The 18,553-nt window shown below is 44.7% G+C and overlaps 1 protein-coding gene across 1 annotated transcript; it reads left to right on the plus strand.

The window, feature by feature from the left end:
* The first annotated feature begins 12,042 nt into the window (after nucleotides 1-12,042).
* PAQR9 (progestin and adipoQ receptor family member 9) lies at nucleotides 12,043-15,014 on the plus strand. The gene is made up of 2 exons (XM_067033618.1): nucleotides 12,043-12,059; nucleotides 12,770-15,014. The coding sequence occupies exon 2, from the start codon at nucleotides 12,926-12,928 to the stop codon at nucleotides 14,057-14,059; it is 1,134 nt and encodes a 377-aa protein (XP_066889719.1). The 5' UTR covers nucleotides 12,043-12,059; nucleotides 12,770-12,925; the 3' UTR covers nucleotides 14,060-15,014.
* Nucleotides 15,015-18,553: the final 3,539 nt, after the last annotated feature.

Consider the following 18,553-nt stretch of genomic DNA (forward strand, 5'->3'; position numbering starts at 1 on the left):
TCTGTCTCGAAGCCGGCCTTGCTAAAATCTTGATGCACACATGAAGCGTGTCTATCCAGGGTCCAGGGCAAAGGTGGGGTCATGTCCCTGTGGAATATGGGAGGTGAGACCTATGTGGGCTTTGGGTTGACAGGGCATTGAGGAGGGAGATCTCAAGGGTTTTTTGCAAAAGAAATTTGTCAATCATGTCAGAAGCCACCAAACTGTTCATATATTTGATCTCATAATTCTGTTTTGGGGAACTTATGGCAAAGAAACAACGTAAAAGAAAAATATGGCCAAAGATATTCGCATAATAGTGCAATTGGTAATTATGATAAAATTTTAGCATCCCCAATACTTCCAGTGGAGAACTGTGATATAATCTGGATGAAAGATTACAGAGGTATTAAAAATGGAAAGGATGTGTACTATGTTAATTCATGGAAATATCTACATTTAGAACAGAAGATGGAATTCACACATGGATTATAATTATGTGAAACATCTGTAGGAATATTGAGAAAGATTAGAAGAGCATTTAGACTATTTCTAACGGTTTAGAATTTAATTCTTTTTTTTCCCCAGAATTCTCTATTTCTAAGAAAATGCTTTTATGCAAATAAAAATAAATGGCGACTGACACATTGACATACACAAGTTACTCTTGCCAGACTTAAAAGGGAAGCACAGAAGTAGTTGTCTGCATGTTGAGATATGTCGGTCTGCCCACCGCCAGCCTCTCCAGGACTGAACATGAGAACAGGTGCTGTGGTCTCCCCACCTCCTCATGGATCGCCCTGATGTCAGCTACTCAGACTTAAAAGGGTGCATCTCAACTCCTCCAAGTTTCTGGTTGCTGTACCGTGTCCCTCTTCAGGCTAGCTAGATGGCTAGCTACCTGCCCTAAGGCTGCCTGCCTGCCTGGACACCACTTTATCTGTCTTTGCGTGTTCACGCGTCCTCCTTGCACTGGCTTCCTCCCGGCACCGTCAGGGGAAACTGTTCCCCTCACACTTAACCCGTCCCCCTGCCTGTAGCTGGACCGTGCCCAGATGTCCACCCCATTACTAAAGTTTATCCCTTTATATCTCAGTGGTTTTTTCTTTTCAAGGATCTCTACTAAAAAATAAACACTCTTGAAAGCTCTACCATCTTAAACTAGTGTTTTGTAATATCTGTGGCTGGGTTTGTTTTTCCTTGACTAAGGTTTTGGGGGGAGGGCATAGGAACAACAGTAACAGCTACAATTTATTGATACCTAGTCTATATCTAGCACTTTTTATGCATCAATCTTCCCAACAAACTTGCAAGACAACATTACGGGTTCCCTTTGCAGATCAGAGAGGTTAAACAACTTGCCCAAGGTCACACAGTCAATATATAACAAAGCCATGTTTCAAGCCCAGGCCATATGATCTAGCAATTTCACTCCTGGGTATATATCCAGAAAAGATAAAAACTTTAATTAAAAAAGATACACACACCCCAATGTTCATAGCAGCACTATTTACAACAGCCAAGACATGGAAACAACCCAAGTGCCCATCAACAGATGAATGGCTTAAGAAGATGTGGTATATACACACGGTGGACTATTACTCAGCCATAAAAAAGAATGAAATTCTGCCATTTGCAACAACGTGGATGGACCTGGAGGGTATTATACTTAGTGAAATAAGTCAGAGAGAGAAAGACAAATACTGTATGTTATCACTTATATGTGGAATCGGAAAAATAAAACAAACAAATGAATAGAACAAAACAAACAAGACTCACAGATGTAAAGAACAAACTAGTGGTTACTAGTGGGGAGGGAAAGAAGGGAGGGGCAAGATAAGGGTAGGGGATTAGGAGGTACAAACTATTATGTATACAGTAAATAAGTTACAAGGGTATATTGTAAAGCACAGGGGATATAGCCAATATTTTATAATAATTTTAAATGGAGTGTAATCTATAAAAATATTGAATCATTATCCTGTACACCTGAAAGTAGTATAATATTGTGAATCAACAATACTTAAATTTTAAAAAAGTTTTAAAATTAGTGTTGTGGTCCTAAAAGCCCTTTAAAATTTGCAAACCTCCAAGCATTTTAAATCAGACTTTCAGGAAAAGGATCTGTTAAGTTCTAAAAGCTCAGGCCATAGGGAAGGAGGGTGTAAATTTTTAATATCTCTGTGGCACTATATCCACACTGACATTTGCTTCTTTATCTCAGTTAAGGTGAAACCATTGTGAGACAATCCTAAATAGCCTCTGCAGAGCTGCCCGGGTGCAAAATGATGCTATTAATAGAAGAGATTTGAGGAATTCTCTTTGATACAAACTACTTTGTTAGAATTGACCTTTAAAATTCAAATCAAAGCACTGGTAAGTCTTCCTATCATAATAGCCCACGTTATATGTTGTTTCTTTCCAGATAAATGACTTGTTCACCAAGTGAACAGGGCTCTTTCCAGAGGTTCAGCTGAGGGGAGTGGTGAGAGTGGGGTAGCATGCCTCATAGGGGGGTTTTGTTGTTAAGGTCCCCAAGTGATTGATTCTGAAATGCAGACACCACAGCCCTAGTCACAGGTTCTCAGCCAACAGCTTTTGTGTTTTCTATTTTTGGTTTAGCTTTTCTGGGTTGTGGAGATCAGTTAATTAGAGAAGAGTCTGCTTGAACAGGGTCAGTACAAATGTTCTGAATTGAGCCTAACTCTGGACTTAGAAAGCCTTGGAAATTGGTGTTTTTAAACATTTCACAAATGTTGATTAAGGGCCTTCTATGTGCCAGGCCCTCTGATAGGTTCTGGGGATACAGCAGAGAGCAAAGTTCCTGCTCTCACAGAGCTTATATTTCAGGAGGGGAGAAAGAATGAAGAAGTATATATCATGCCATATATTACACAGTGTCAGCTAGTAAAATATGAAGAAAATAAAGCAGGGTGAGGAGGCAGAGAGTGACGGGGGCTGTCACTTTAGATCGGATGGGTGGCAGCGTTTTCTGAGAGATGGTGATATTGATCAGAAAACTGAGTGAAGGGAGAAGGTCAGGGTAGAAGGCATCTGAGTCAGAGAGAAACAGCAAGTGCAAGGGCCCAGGGGCAGCTGTCAGCCCAGTAGTGAGTCAGGGAAAGGCACCCTTTCTTCTGGGGAGACAGCCCATGCCTGGGCCCAGAGTGTGGCCGGCAGATTATAGGCTGCCTGTCAGACCTCCCTGCCCCTGCTGCCAGGCTGTGGTGCAGGGGACAGCTCGTGCACAGCCACACGAAGCCTCTCCTGGTGGCACATGCTTTTAGAGGGACAGCAGGAAGGCCGGTGCAGCGGATGAGAGAGAGGATTGAATGAGGGAGCATGGTAACTAGCAACCTCTGTCTTAAAAGATGAGTGATGTAGATTAAAAATCCCTTTCTTCCGTGAGCTAACCACCAACCATATGGGACAGGATTTAGGAGCCCCCCTCCCCCGGACAAGGGACTCCCCTCCGTCCCCCACTGGGGCGATGATTTTCTGCCATCAACCATGAGGCTGACGTAGAATTTAAGAACCACATCAGCCCTAATACAATACCATTCCGATTTGGAAACTAAGGCAGGCTATTTCCACGTCCCTCTCACACAGAGAAATCCTCTCCTCCCTCCCCATTTTATTCCTTCTTTTATAGTATTTGTACCATGCTTTGTCTCTCCTGAGATAGAACATTCTTCACAGCAAAGTCAAAAGATTCTTGACATATGTGTAAAAATCACTACCGGTTTTTAAATTACCAAATAAAACAAGAAAAATAGCCTTTCCTCACCCCTTCTTCCATCTCTAATCCCTTTATGAGATCTTCATTTTCTACTTTATTTCTGAATTGTTTAAAATGTCTTACAAATTTATGGTTTTGACAAGCTCACATCTCATTACTCGATATTTGTTTTAATTTTGTTTAATAATATGAGAAAACAAAGTGTTGCGTTGACATCTCCCAGACCTGGATTAGCCTGTCTCCCCTAAGTTATTGCAAAGGAATTTGATGCCCGTAGATAGAATACATGTACATTACTGAAGGACCTGTTAGAAATGTTAATTGAGGATTTCCGATGCAGTCTGGAGCTTGCAATATGAGATAGAATTGTAACCCGAAGAGTCATTCCATTCCCACCCCCCCTTCCCTCCCAACACTGACCCAATTAAATAAAGTTAGTATAATCAGGAAGCTTCCAAAACATAGGAGTGGACATTCATCCAATTTAAAGTGGAAAACAAAGTCAGTTCCATACTCTTGCATTCAAAGCTGTTAATCAGAGTGATTGTATCAATTTACATTCCCACCAACAGTGGAGGAGGGTTCCCTTTTCACCACACCCTTTCCGGCATTTATTGTTTCTAGCTTTTTTGATAATGGCCATTCTGACCCGCCTGAGGTGATACCTCATTGTAGTTTTGATTTGCATCTCTCTAATAATTAGTGATGTTGAGCAGCTTTTCATGTGCCTCTTGGCCATCTGTATGTCTTCCTTGCTGAAATGTCTATTTAGGTCTTCCTCAGTGCTTTGCAATGACCTAGAGGGGTGGCATAGGGAGGATGGGAGGGAGGCTCAAGAGGGAGGGGATATGGGGACATGTGTATGCATATGGCTGATTCGCTTTGCTGTGCAACAGAAACTAACACGGTATTGTGAAGCAATTATACTCCAATAAAGATCTATTTAAAAAAAAAAAGGAAGAAGAAGAAGTAAGCCTGGGCATTGGTACAGGAAAGGAGAAATCAGAGAACAGAGACGCAAGCCAAGGGACAGACAAACAAATAATCCAGGAATGACGGTTCTCTTTGAGACGAACAAGCGTGGATGACTCATGACTCTTCGTTTTCCATGGTTTTCTTGCCAGATGGTGCTTAACCCTCACCCCAGCCCTGACCTCCGTGGGTGGGGTGCAGGTGCTGTCTAGCACATTACTTAGAAGTAAAAACATCAGAAGCTTAGTGGTGTTTGAAGCAGCATTGAAATGTTCCTTGTTGCAAAATGGCTGTGTTAAATAAGTAATCACAAAGTGGTTGTATTAAAACACTGTGGACCCATTTCCCCTCCAAGTGAGAAGGATGATTCTGACTTCTCTTTGCTGTGCTCCAACTTGCTCCTCTGCCTTTCCATGCCCTGAGCAATAGGTACCAGCTACATGCATCAGTGGTGTTTATTATTGCATGTTAACTAAACAACTGGCCTGTCTCCTGAATGCTCGCTATAGATTTATTCAATAATCCCTATCCGGCACTGGGTTATCTCTCATCGGTGAGTTAAGTGTGTATGAGAATGAGGTATCTAAAGCTGAGTTTGGCGGAAGTTTGGAGGAGCAGGGCACGGACCAAGAATAAAACAAAACGAATGCATTTTGACCATAGAATTCTCAGAACACATGGCTCCAAGGGAACGTGCCACTGGGTGACCAAGGGACTGCACGTGTTCCTTAAAAAACGCTCCTTGTTCATTGTGTAGAAATGAATCAAGTGTGTGGAGGAAAGTCCTATGATTGGTAACCGCACATTCTTGTGGTTTTCACATGAATGGGGCACAAGGTGAATGTAAGATCACACTCTTTAAAAAATCAATATATACGATACCTTCAATTGGTTTTGTGACTGGTCCCAAGATAATGATGTTGATAAATATTTTCAACGAATAGACACTGTACCTCAAAGAAAAAGAAAATCATTACATTAGAAAGCTAGATGTACAAGTCCATGAAAAGATGCTCAACATCACTAATCATCAGGGAAATGCAAGTCAAAACCACAGTGAGATATCACCTCACACTTGTGAAACTGGCTATTATCAAAAAGGTAAGAAATAACCCGTATTGGAGAAAAGGAAACCCTTGTGCGCTGTTGATTGGAATGTAAATCGGTGCCCCCACTGTGGAAGCAGTGTGGAGGTTTCTCAAAAAATTAAAAATAGAATTACCATACAATCCAGCAATTCTACTCCTGGGTATTTATCCAAAGAAAATGGAAATGCTAATTCGAAAAGATATCTGCACCTCCACGCTCATTCCAGCATTATTAACAACAGCCAAGATATGGAAACAACCTAAGTGTCCATAGATGGGTGAATGGATAAAGAAGAGATAGATAGATAGATAGATGGATATACCAATGGAATATAATTCTGCCATAAAAAAGAGTGAAATCTTCCCGTTTGTGACAACATGGTTGGACCTTGAGGACATTATGCTAGTGAAAAAAGTCAGACAGAGGAAGAAAATAACATATTCAGAGGCTGGGGGTGGGCAAGATGAGTGAAGGGGGTCAAAAAGTGCAAATTTCCAGTTAAAAAAAATAAATGTCCTGGGGATGTAATGTACAGCATGGTGGCGACAGTTAATAACACTGTATTGCATATTTGAAAGTTGCCAAAAGAGTAGATCTTAAAAGCCCTCAATACAAGAAAAAAATTTTTTTTGTTAACTATGTATGGTGAGAGATGTTAACTAGACTTATTGTGATGATCATTTCACAACAGATATAAATATCAAATCATTGTGCACCTGAAACTAATATAATGTTGCATGTGAATTATGCCTAAACTTTTTTTTTAATTTTTAAAAAGAAAACAACTAAATGAAACCATAGCAGAATATTTTCCTTTCTGTATTAATCAATCACTGTAGTCAATAATATTGTACTAAATGCAAGGATCATCTCTGAAATCACAGAATCTGCTATTTGCCTCTTTGTAGAGATCGAGGGTATGGCAAGCCCCCTGGTAACAACAGACGTTAACTGTTTACAGGAAAATGCTCTTTGTATGAAATGTACCTTCCAGCCACGGATAATCCATGCGCAGCTGACACGTACTGCATACACACACGTCTTATTTGGCATCATTCTTTTTGGGGACTTTCTAACCAGATCCAACCAGTGACCACATTCAATAACACTTATGGTTGAGCTTTAGGCCAAGACGCAACAGTGGCTTTTTTCTCTTCAGTTGTGCCCATTTAATTATTTACAAAGTTCTCCAACAACAACCATTGAAAATGCTTAAAATGGGAGGGGAGACCATATGAGGTAATAGGTGCCTTTGCTGGAGATGCTCAAGGCTGGCTACACCATAGCCTTGCCGGGGACAGTGTCCCATAAGGGAAAGAGTGGGGAGTTTGGAATTAATAGTTTGACTCTGGCTCTGCCACCCAACTGCTTCACGTCTCTGAGCCTCTGATTTCTTGTCTGAAAATGAGGACAGTTACCTTACAAAGAGTATTCTGAGAATTAGAGATAATATAGGTAAAGTGCCTATCCCAGTACCTGAATACAGTGTATGATCAATAAACTGAAACAACTCTGAAAAATGGGAAGAGGGGTGGACTAGATGACCAACTCTGTAGATGACCAAAGGGTTACAGGACCTGCCTATTCTAAGATTCTAACGATTTAAAGATCTATAGTACTGAAAAGAATTGCCCCAAGCACAAGTATGTGTTGAGTACTTACTAGGTGCAAAGCACTGTGTCTCAAGGAAAACTGTCAATAAATAATGAGGAGCAGGCATTCAGTCATCTATCTTACACACTTGTATCACTGTTTCTAAAGTTAAATAAATGGAAGCCACCCCAAAGGCATCACCAAAAAAGTCTATTCCCCAAAGGGTAACTCTGAATTAGGGTGAATGTAACAATGTGAATGCGAGGAAGACAATACAGGCTCTAATCTGGAAACAGAAAGGTCAGAATTGGGAAAAATAACTGCAGAATGGAGACTGCATTAGCTCAGGAAAGCTGTGGGAGGGGCTGAAGGCTTGGGCGGGGCTAGTCAGAGCCTAGGGACTGTAGGAGGACAGACGGTGACTCCGGTGACTCCGAAACACCCTTTCCAGCAACCTGAGAGGCAGGAGAGGGGAGTCCATCGTGGATCTGGGACGGGGATGGAAGCAGACCGGACAAACAAGGGCAATGGACTCTAGGGCAGAAGTCGTCAAACAGTTTCGATCGCGTGCCCTTTACCTGCCAGTGTTTAGATGCTCCCCGAGACCCAACGTATTATTTGTAAGTTACCTCAATGGGTTCCACATTAAGCGTATTATACAACCTTCACAGAGCGTGGGCATTCAGAAGGATGAGGTCTATTGAAACAGAAGTTGCGACATCTTATTCTTCACCTTAATCGGTCTTCTTGCGCAGCCCACTCTGGAGACCACCGGCGGAGAGCAGGTGAACCTGCGGAGAGAGGGGCATATGGAATTGTCACTCCCGGCATAGAACCTCAAAAGGCAAAAACACCCTCAACAAGGCTCCCTTAGCTTTCCTTCAGAGAGACCCCTGTTGGGAATTCCCTGGAGGTCCAGTGGTTAGGACTCCACGCTTTCACTGCCGAGGGCGCTGGTTCAACCCCTGGTCGGGGAACTAAGATCCCACCAGCCTTGCAGCGCGGCCAAAAAAGAGAGACAGAACCCTGGCACCATGTCAGTAACCAGGCAGGAACGGTGCCAGGTAAGAACTCAATCTCCCACCACTCTCTCTCTCACTTTCAGCCCTCAACCTAGGCTTTGGATCGCACTTTGCCCTGAAAAAGTTGCCAGAGTTACACCTGATTACACTGCCAGAAGCTTTTCCACCATTAGGAAGCTGGGACCCTATAATCTGATAGTGACCACATCTGACATGGAAGTGATTGTTTGTTTTAGATTTTTAAAATTTGTATTGAAATATAGTTGATTCACAATGTTGTGTTCATTTCTTCATTTCAGGTGTACAGCAAAGTGATTCCATTTTATATATATATATATATATATATATATATATATATATATATATATATATATTTTCTTTTTTAGATTCTTTTCCATTATAGGTATATTGGAAGATACAACATATTACAAGATACTGAGTAGGGTTCCCTGTGCTATACAGTAGGTCCTTGTTGGTTATCTATTTTTTTTAACATCTTTATTGGAGTATAACTGCTTTACAATGGTGTGTTAGTTTCTGCTGTATAACAAAGTGAATCAGCTATATGTATACATATATCCCCATATCCCTCCCTCTTGCGTCTCCCTCCCACCATCCCTTTCCCATGTTATCTATTTTATACATAGTAGTGTGTATATTTTAATCCCAAACAGCATGGAAGAGTTTGGATGATAACATTATGACTGTTTTCAATTTGAGGAAAGGGAAGCACTTTGTTTAGACTGTATATTCTAAGGAGAGGGACCAAACCTTATAGAATTCTCTTCATACAGAGTCATGGATGCATTTAAGCCCTGGGTCCATAGTAGGTTTCGTTTGGTTGGTTGATTGATTTTCTAAAAATGAGACTAGCAAAAAACTTAACTTCCTCCAAAACCAGGTGTACATTAACAAATATCATAGCATATTTTTTTCAGCAGGTTTTACAAATATCTCATCATCCTTATTAGAGGACATCACATTTGCTGGGGAATTTTTATATGTGCTTCATCTTATTACTGCAGAGAGAAACACAAATAAACCTATAGTTGGTCTATCACCAAAGCAAACCACAAGGGCAAAAACCATTTGTCCTGCTTGCTACAATTCCTACCTATGACTGCATTTTGCAGCCAGGACCCCTCAGCATCCAAATGTACAGAGCCTCCAGAGAACTGCGAAAAACACATTTGTAGCCTTGGTTTGACAAGATTTCAATTGGGAGAACTAGCTGGTTTCTGCCTCTAAACGCTGGCCCTGGCTTTCCAATGTAATACCTGGTGACTCTTCTCTATCAGGGACTTGGTAGTTCTGGTTACCTTTGAGATGCCTTATCTCCCAGTGCACCTTCAGGGAATGGCAGCCAGCCCGCTGCTTCTATCTGTTTAGCCAAGCCCAGGGGACAGAATCGTGGTTCTCACTGACAAGAGGCAGTCAGTTTACTGGAGTTAAAATGAACTACAAAAGCCAGCCATTGTAAGGTTTGGAGAACACAGTTTTACATCTCAAAAACCTTAAGAAAAATTAATTCTATAGATTGGTAGTAATTAAGGAAAAATCATAGTTGTTGTTGTTGTTGTTTTTTTAAAGTTAGGTGAATTCTGCAGTTTCCTTTTTACTTGGCTTTGTCAAGGTATAGCCAGGACACCTGTCTTGGCTGGCATCAGAGAGCTTTCGGGAACACCACTTCAAGGCAGCAGCTGATTTTGTGCCTCATGTGCAGTGGGAGACGTGTGAGAAAAGAGAAAAGCAGAAGTCACAAAGACTTTCCGAAAGACATGAGAATGTTACAACAGATCTTCTGACTTTATAGAATACTGAGTGTCTTAAAGAACACCATCTTTTATTATAGCCAGTCTCACCACTCTTAGTCATAAAGATAAATGTTATTCTATCTAACCAGAGTTTTTTCACTTTCATTTAGAGTCAATTCCATTATTTCACTTGATGTGAACCTTCTATTATTTCTCCCGATTATGTAAGTGAGCTGATTATGCAACTAAGAGGTTGGTAAATATGGGATTTATTATAAGATCAACATTTTTCTACAGCTCAGGTTGTTTGTGGAGTAACAAAGAGAATAGGAAACAATTTTTTTTTTTTCCAGTCTGCCCTGGATTCAGTTTTATCATTGCCAGGTTTGATTTATAAATGCCTGAATCTTAATCCGTTTTACAAATTAGCCTGGATCCTTAGTCCAGATGTGAAAGGAAATTAGGTTTTGCTTTAAAACAAGGCTATAGACAGTGGCAAAACAAAATACTAGTTAAGTAACTACGGCAAAAATCTCATTTATTTAAAATCCAATAATAAGGAATTTGTGATAGTTCAGAAAGGCTCAAGACCCAAGTGTACCTTTGGTCTAGTTGTGTAAGAGTTTGCTAAAGCAGTTACTAATGGAAAACACTTTTTTGAAAGAGAAGGCGGAAACTTCTAAAGCGACTGTTTCTAGTACCTTTAAGTAATTTTAGACATTTACCATACTGAATGGTTTCTTAGTTATAAATAATTCTTATCCATAACTTAAGTCCTCTGAGCCACCACTAAGCAAATCTTCCTTGACGTACCTACAGGATTTGTTATAGTGATGAAGGTGGCCTTTCACTTATAAAATGAAAATGGAAGGCTTTCCTCAAATCAGACTATCCTTCCCTACTAGTTTCTTCTGAGCAAAGGTTGTTGGATGTTCTGCTTTAAGTACACAAGATCCAGAAGCAGCTTGCTGGGTGCAAATCCCCCTCTGCCAATTGGGCATATTATTCCCGTTGTGGTGCTTCCACTTCCTTACCTGCAAAATGGGAAAAATAATAATACCTAAAATTTTTTTAAACTGTAAAGCACTTAGAACAGTGCCTGGTTCCTTGAAGGTTAGCCCTTGTTGCCATGACACTATACAGCAGGTCAGTGATGCAAGTCAGACTCAGTCACACCCCCAAGGCATCACTAAGAGAAACTTCCGTGAAATGATGAACATTTTCCAGGAGGCAGGTTTTTTAGCCCCTCTTTTCACAAGGCTTACGGGCATATTTTCACAGCGCAGTGCAACACAACTGTTTTCCATTCTTCAGTCTTCCTTTCTTCTGGGCTCCAGCCACCCAACTTAGCCTGCCAGGTACTTCTGCTAAATTATGCATAAGCTTTTTCCAAGCCACCCCTCCGAGTCTCTACGAATTCGTCTCCGTTCTCTTTTCAGTTCGGGCTAGAACGCACCTCCTCCCTGAAGTCCTCCGTCATCAACGCCCCCCACTTATGATCAGCCTTTGACTCAGGCGCAGCTCTGCGTGGGAACCGCTTCTTAATAAAGTCCTCAGATCGTTACAGGCTTTCCGAATCTCCTGGTCTTCACCTGAAATTTTTCATTAAAACGTGGAGTTTGAGCAGCCCGCTCTGAGTTGTAGGACTTTGGGCTCCAAACAAAATTCCTAGTTAAAGACACAAGAACAGGAGCACGGGTGAGCTGCGGCTCCCGAGGCCTGGTGAGCGCGACCACAGGCCAGTTTAGAGGACCGTTCGTTTGGACCGGACAAGGGCGAAAGGAGGTTAGTGACGCACCTGAATAAGTCCGCTAGACGAAAGGAGACAAACTAATGCTTGATATGGTGCTGAGAGTGAGGACCGCGCGCGCGGGCGCGCGCACACATACGGAAAGAGAGGAGCAGTCCCAGGTATCTGACAATGACACGCCCCGATCCAGACATGGCCTCAAAGGCCCCCGATTTCCGGAGCGCCCCCGCCCCCTCCGGAGATTACTGTCAGCGCATCCCTCCGCCGTGCCCCGGCTCCGGCGCGCCGGCTGCGCTCCTCTCCCCTCCCCCCGCGGCTGCAGCTCCCCGCCCCCAGCGAACGCTTCTCTCCAGAGTCCTCTCGAACGCCCGCGTGGCTGTCGGGTTTCGAATCCCCGCGCCGACCCTCGCCCTCGGCGCGGTCTGCCGAGTCGCGGGCGCAGCCTTTGGTCCCCCGCATCAATCATTAACGGGCCAGCTCGGGCTTCTGCGACCCGAGGGAGGGGGGGGATGGTACGGAACTCGAGCCCAGGGACAACTCTATCCCCCGAGGCCGCCGCGAAACACTAGCCAGAGAGGCCCCCGCCCTCCCCCAGTGCGCCCGTCCCTCCCTCCCTCCAGCGCCTCAGCTCCCACATCCCCCGCCTCCCGCGCCAGGGGCGGCTGCTGCTGCGCCCGCACCGCGCGATGCCCAGTCACCGCAGCAGCGCCGCCGTCAGCCGCGCCGCCACCGCCGCTGCAGCAGCGCGGGCGGCCGAGAGCCGGTAGCAGGGAGCCTGGGGAAGGGGCCGCCGAGCCCTGTGCGCTCCGACCGGTCTTTACGCGGTTGCGAAATCGATGACTTTTTATTTACTTATTTATTTATTTTTTAGGAACGGCTGCTCGGAGGCTCAGGTCTTCTCGTGAACCTGCAGCGACGCCCCCGGCGCGTGCACAAAGGCTCCGACGGCAGCCGGCGGGGACTGGCGAGCGCGCCAGAGCCGGCGCCAGAGGTCGCCTGTGCGCGCCCTAGCCAAGCCCCGGGCACCATGCCGCGGCGCCTGCAGCCCCGGAGCGCGGGCACAAAGGGCCCGCCCGGCACGACCGCGGCGGCTTCGGAGGCCGCCTCGCGCCCCCACCCCTCACCCTCCGGGGACCCTCCGGCCTCCGCCAAGCCGCTGCTGCGCTGGGACGAGGTGCCCGACGACTTTGTGGAGTGCTTCATCCTGTCGGGGTACCGGCGGCTGCCGTGCACGGCGCAGGAGTGCCTAGCCTCGGTGCTGAAACCTACCAACGAGACGCTCAACTTCTGGACGCACTTCATCCCACTGCTGCTGTTCCTGAGCAAGTTCTGCCGCCTGTTCTTCCTGAGCGGCCGCGACGTGCCCTTCCACCATCCGTGGCTGCTGCCGCTGTGGTGCTACGCTTCGGGCGTGCTGCTGACCTTCGCCATGAGCTGCACGGCGCACGTGTTCAGCTGCCTGTCGCTGCGCCTGCGCGCAGCCTTCTTCTACCTGGACTACGCGTCCATCAGCTACTATGGCTTTGGCAGCACTGTGGCCTACTACTACTACCTGCTGCCCGGCCTGAGCTTGTTGGACGCCAGGGTGATGACCCCGTACGTGCAGCAGCGCCTGGGCTGGCACGTGGACTGCACGGGCCTCATTGCCGCCTACCGCGCGCTCGTGCTGCCCGTGGCCTTCCTGCTGGCCGTGGCCTGCACCGTAGCCTGCTGCAAGAGCCGCACCGACTGGTGCTCGTATCCGTTCGCGCTGCGCACCTTCGTCTTCGTCATGCCCCTGAGCATGGCCTGCCCCATCATGCTCGAGAGCTGGCTCTTCGACCTGCGGGGCGAGAACCCCACGCTCTTCGTGCACTTCTACCGCCGCTACTTCTGGCTGGTGGTGGCCGCCTTCTTCAACGTGAGCAAGATTCCCGAGCGCATCCAGCCGGGCCTCTTCGACATCATCGGCCACAGCCACCAGCTCTTCCACATCTTCACTTTCCTCAGCATCTACGATCAGGTGTACTACGTGGAGGAGGGCCTGCGCCAGTTCCTCAAGGCGCCGCCGGACGCGCCCACCTTCTCGGGCACCGTGGGCTACATGTTGTTGCTGGTTGTCTGCCTGGGGCTGGTCATCAAGAAGTTCCTCAACAACACCGAATTCTGCAGTAAAAAGTGAGCCTCCGCCTTGGAGGAGGCTGCCGGCTCGCCCACCTGTTTGTTTGAAGTTTCTGTTGTTGGTTTGTTTTCAAGTTTTGTTGTGTTTCCTTCTTTGCTCGAGGAGGGTGCTGCAAAACCACAGGGGAAAAGCTCAGTGCGACAAGGGCGTCTCAGTGCACTTAGGGCTTTGGAAGAGGGAGGTGGGGCAAGCAGGAGGGAGAGGGCAGCTGGTTCTTGCCCCTGGAAAAAATGCAGGTGGTGTCTGTGACATCCAGGGATTCTTCCAAGGCAGCGAATAGAACCCCACATAAAACTCCAACCAGTTCGATCTTCCAGTCGTCTTCTCTGCCAGAGGTAATACCGAGCAGCCCTTGTGAGGTCAGGCATGCAGTAAAGAGGGTAAGTAGACAGAATCCCTGGGTGCTTCCGTTTCGGTGTGAGGAATGCTTGGATTTGTCAAAGAATAGAGCTTTGAAGGAAAAGAGCACAGAGACACTAACCCAGGGCTTAACCTGCTAGAAAATGCATGGAATGTGAACACACGTTAATTATTTCAAAACGTTTCTTAGATGTTAGTTAAATAGTAATATATACAGTGATTTTTCATAACTTATCAAAGCCTGTGATCTGCACTGAATATTCTTTGTCACGTAGTTTTGAATCTTGCAGCTCTTCTGCATTGCATATACTTGAACTGGACATCAGGGCAAGCTGCTTGAGAGTTCCCAGCTACTCTTTTAAACAGTATTTTCTGAAGGCCTGTGTGTGTCATGATACAACTGTGAATTATTCTACCTTAGGGACTCTGGTTAAACGATTGGGAAGGAGCTAAGTGGTTTGTATAGGTCCCAGATTGCTATTTACTTATGTATTCCACAAAACCCATCCTGTTTTTTGGTTTTGTTTTTAATCTTAGTCTCTCTTTCTCTACTGATTCAAATTGCCACTGGAATAAATGTGCCTTTTGAAGCAATGCCCAAACGACTGTCCTCAAACATAGTTTCTTGCATGGGGAGAGCAGTAGGTGTAAGCTTTTCTTACTTTATTGCAAATCAAGGTTTAACATTCTACTCAGGAGGGAAGGAAGATGGTATGGGTTGTGAGCTTTTGGTAGGACCGATAGTGGCCTCCTAGGACATGCACAGCATTTGGCTTCTCTTGCAAGGAGAAGAAATCAACCCACTAAATGAGGCTGTGGTTCCTAATGCTGCCATCGGGGAAGGTGAAAGGACACTGTCCTAGACCGAGCCCATCTAGCCTTGCTTAAAATTAAAATCGTAGTATTCAGGAGTAAATATGGCAGTTGTAATATGAAAGTCAGGAGTATGTCACTTGAGTAATAGCTGAAAATTTTGAGTTAAATACGATGACCTTTGCCTAGTTCAGCACTGAAGTCTCATCTGGATCCAGACTATGGAGATGAATGGCGGTCACCCTAAATCGTTGAAAAATTAGGGCGACACGCTCCTGAGATCCTATCTGACAACCACATTGGCCAGTGTTGCTTCAGACGTTTCTCGTAAACGCTCCCCTGGACTTGAGATAGCAACTCTAGACTAACACAAACCACTGAGGTGGCTTATTTAAATACTTACCACACTTCTTGACAGGTCCTTTGGGTGAAGAGCCAAATAAGTCATTGAATGGGGAAGTCTTGACTTCATGGTACAATTTAGATCAAGCACAGAAGGTAGATGAACACCTACCTCAGCACTGGTAGGCTGGTGCTCTTGCCAAGATTGCTCTTTTTTTTTTGTGTGTGTGTGTGTGTGGTACGCGGGCCTCTCACTGTTGTGGCCTCTCCCGTTGCGGAGCACAGGCTCCGGAGGCGCAGGCTCAGAGGCCATGGCTCACGGGCCCAGCCGCTCCGCGGCATGTGGGATCTTCCCGGACCCGGGCACGAACCCGTATCTCCTGCATCGGCAGGCGGGTTCTCAACCACTGCGCCACCAGGGAAGCCCGATTGCTCTTTTTGTTTATGCTTCTCATCACTACCGTACTGGCAAACAGAGAGGCTCGCACAATTCCCTGGAGGAACAGCCAGTATCCTTGTGTGTTAATTGCACACAGAAGTTAACTTTATATATGTCTATATTTAACTTAGGAGACCTCTTAACGAGATCGTAAATACACTTTGCACGTTTGCTGATGGGTGTCAGTGTCTCATGTTTGGCAAAGTGCAAGGAGATTCCTGTTAGGTTACAGAGACTGAGAGTTGTGCCTGCCACGGATGTTAAGCCTCAGCTGTAACTTAGTTCAGTACATGGATTCAAGGACAACTGTGGAAATCAGGCTATTTCCACGTGCAAACTCATTTGCATGTCACTGTTGTCTCTTCTAGAGCCCTCAAAAATGTTGGTTTGGAAGCTAGAAAAACAGGTTGAGGAGCCTTTTGGATCTTCCTTGTAAAAGAGAAGAAACTTTCTAGAGACAGACTGCTAAAGACGGTTGATGCGTTTGAGAACAAGAAATAAAGCCACTATTTGTCATTTTAAATTTTTGTTGGCGATCTTCCAGGTCTTCAAAGAAAATTCTCTTCTTGCCTTGTGTCTTTGTCCTTAAGCAGAGGCCACTTAAGGATAAAATTATACCCATATAATTTTCAAGTGATTATGATGCATGAGCCCAGTCAGATGACACACTTCTCCACTGGAAGGTTTCAGCAGAGTGAGGGCTGACTTTCCTTTCCTTAGCCTCTTCCTTCCTGCACTTTCCCTTTCCCATTCCATCTTCATTTTTATATAGTACATACAGCACTGACAAAGGACATTCTAGTTGAAAGCAGTGGTTTGGCTTTACCTCACGTTACCAAATAGGTACTGTATACACTACCTAAGACCAGGGTTGATTTGTGAAGCTGTATATGTTATTTGCTAAATGGTATCGGATTTCGATCAAGATAAATGATGATATTTGAGAATCAGCAAATATTTACTCAGTCTCCACATTTATATGGAACTCTCCAGGTATATTACATATTTCAGGGGTAATATGACAATCAGAATAAAATCGCTTTTAAAATATTTTTTCACACGCTTCATTTTGCCACATCCTTTGAAATTCGGTCAGTTTATTGTGTTCAGCTGTTAGAAATGTAGGACAAGTGATAAGTAAGAATGCACTCCCTTATCTCTGTACAACCTATTTCAGCAGTAGAATTTTGAAGCCCGTTATGTAATGCATTTTATTTTTACTTGTTAGTCATGATCTGGATGACATCTCAAGGAGCAGCATCAGAGAGTCATGCCTGGGAAATGAGGGTGTTTGACTTCCTTGCCTGTCACCCTGTGGGTTGGTCTCTGGAATTGACTCAGGCTGATTTAGGTGGCTAAGGGGAGGTTCCTTTCCGCCCTGCCATTCTTGTATCTGCACCTTCAGGTGAAGAGGGTGACCTCCCAGAGAGAGGAAGTGAGTTCTTCGGTCATGTCATGACTGGCTTGTAAAAACAAACGTGATCTTTTCCCCTGGCCGTACACTTTCTGTAAATGGCCCAGGAAGAAAGTATGGGGCTTCAGAGCTGGCCAGAGTGGCCTTCCCATGTTTCCATTCATAAATCCTGCCTGTAAGTGATCGCAGTCAAAAACCATTTCACTTAATTCACCATACTACTTCAGGGGAATCATTTTGAAGAATGCAAAATTTGAGGACAGAGGTGATTTTTATAACTTTTTCTGATTTGGTGCTGAACCTGAGAGCTAACAGCCATAACAAACAGGGATTTTAATCTTCAGATCTCTTCACAACTTGATTTAATTCTGCACAAAGCTATAGTGGGAGACATACGGTAGGAGTTATCTCCACTTCAAGGTTATACCGTTGGTCCAAGGTGGCAGAATTAGAACGTGGAGACGGTTGTGTGCTGAATTGTGTTACTAGTTCGCGTGGCTATGATGCCTGGCCAAGCACACTGACACTAATTGGCTATCTATATATTTTCCCCCTTTAATTGATTACCTTATCATTGTAAAACAGCGAGGTTAGAGATGACTATCCTTGACGTTAGGTTGTAAAATTTTAAACAAAATGTTATCAGCTTCTTAAGTACTTTCATCTTGGATTGTTCTTCATCTGCTGAAGTCTGCCACTGCTGACTTCACTCTGAGTTGATTTTCACTTGCTTGTTCATGGAATCCCTGTAGCGATCATTAGCAACCTTCTGAACGTAAGATGCTGGGCAAGGAACCTCCAGATTATTATAGCCATTACCCTTTTATCTGCTGGGGGCACAGAGGTAGGAGCACCAGAAAGGCCCTCTGGCCAGGGATCCAACTCTGACCTTGGCCATAAGCGCAATGTCCCAAGCCACTGAGTTTGCTTCTTTCCTCCTATTAGCCTAAGAGCAATGCATAGAATCTTATTTCAATTAACATGCTAATTTACCCACAATCGATTTCATTCCTTTTTTTTTTTTTTTTTCCTGTCTGCTCCTAAGCCTATGTGAATTTTCTTGGTAAAAATAACTAGAAAGTTTAATGCATAATCCAGGTTGAAGGGAGAGCAGGCATATGTACAA

Source organism: Kogia breviceps, chromosome 5, assembly GCF_026419965.1.
Source record: "Kogia breviceps isolate mKogBre1 chromosome 5, mKogBre1 haplotype 1, whole genome shotgun sequence".
NCBI classification, from domain to species: domain Eukaryota; kingdom Metazoa; phylum Chordata; class Mammalia; order Artiodactyla; family Physeteridae; genus Kogia; species Kogia breviceps.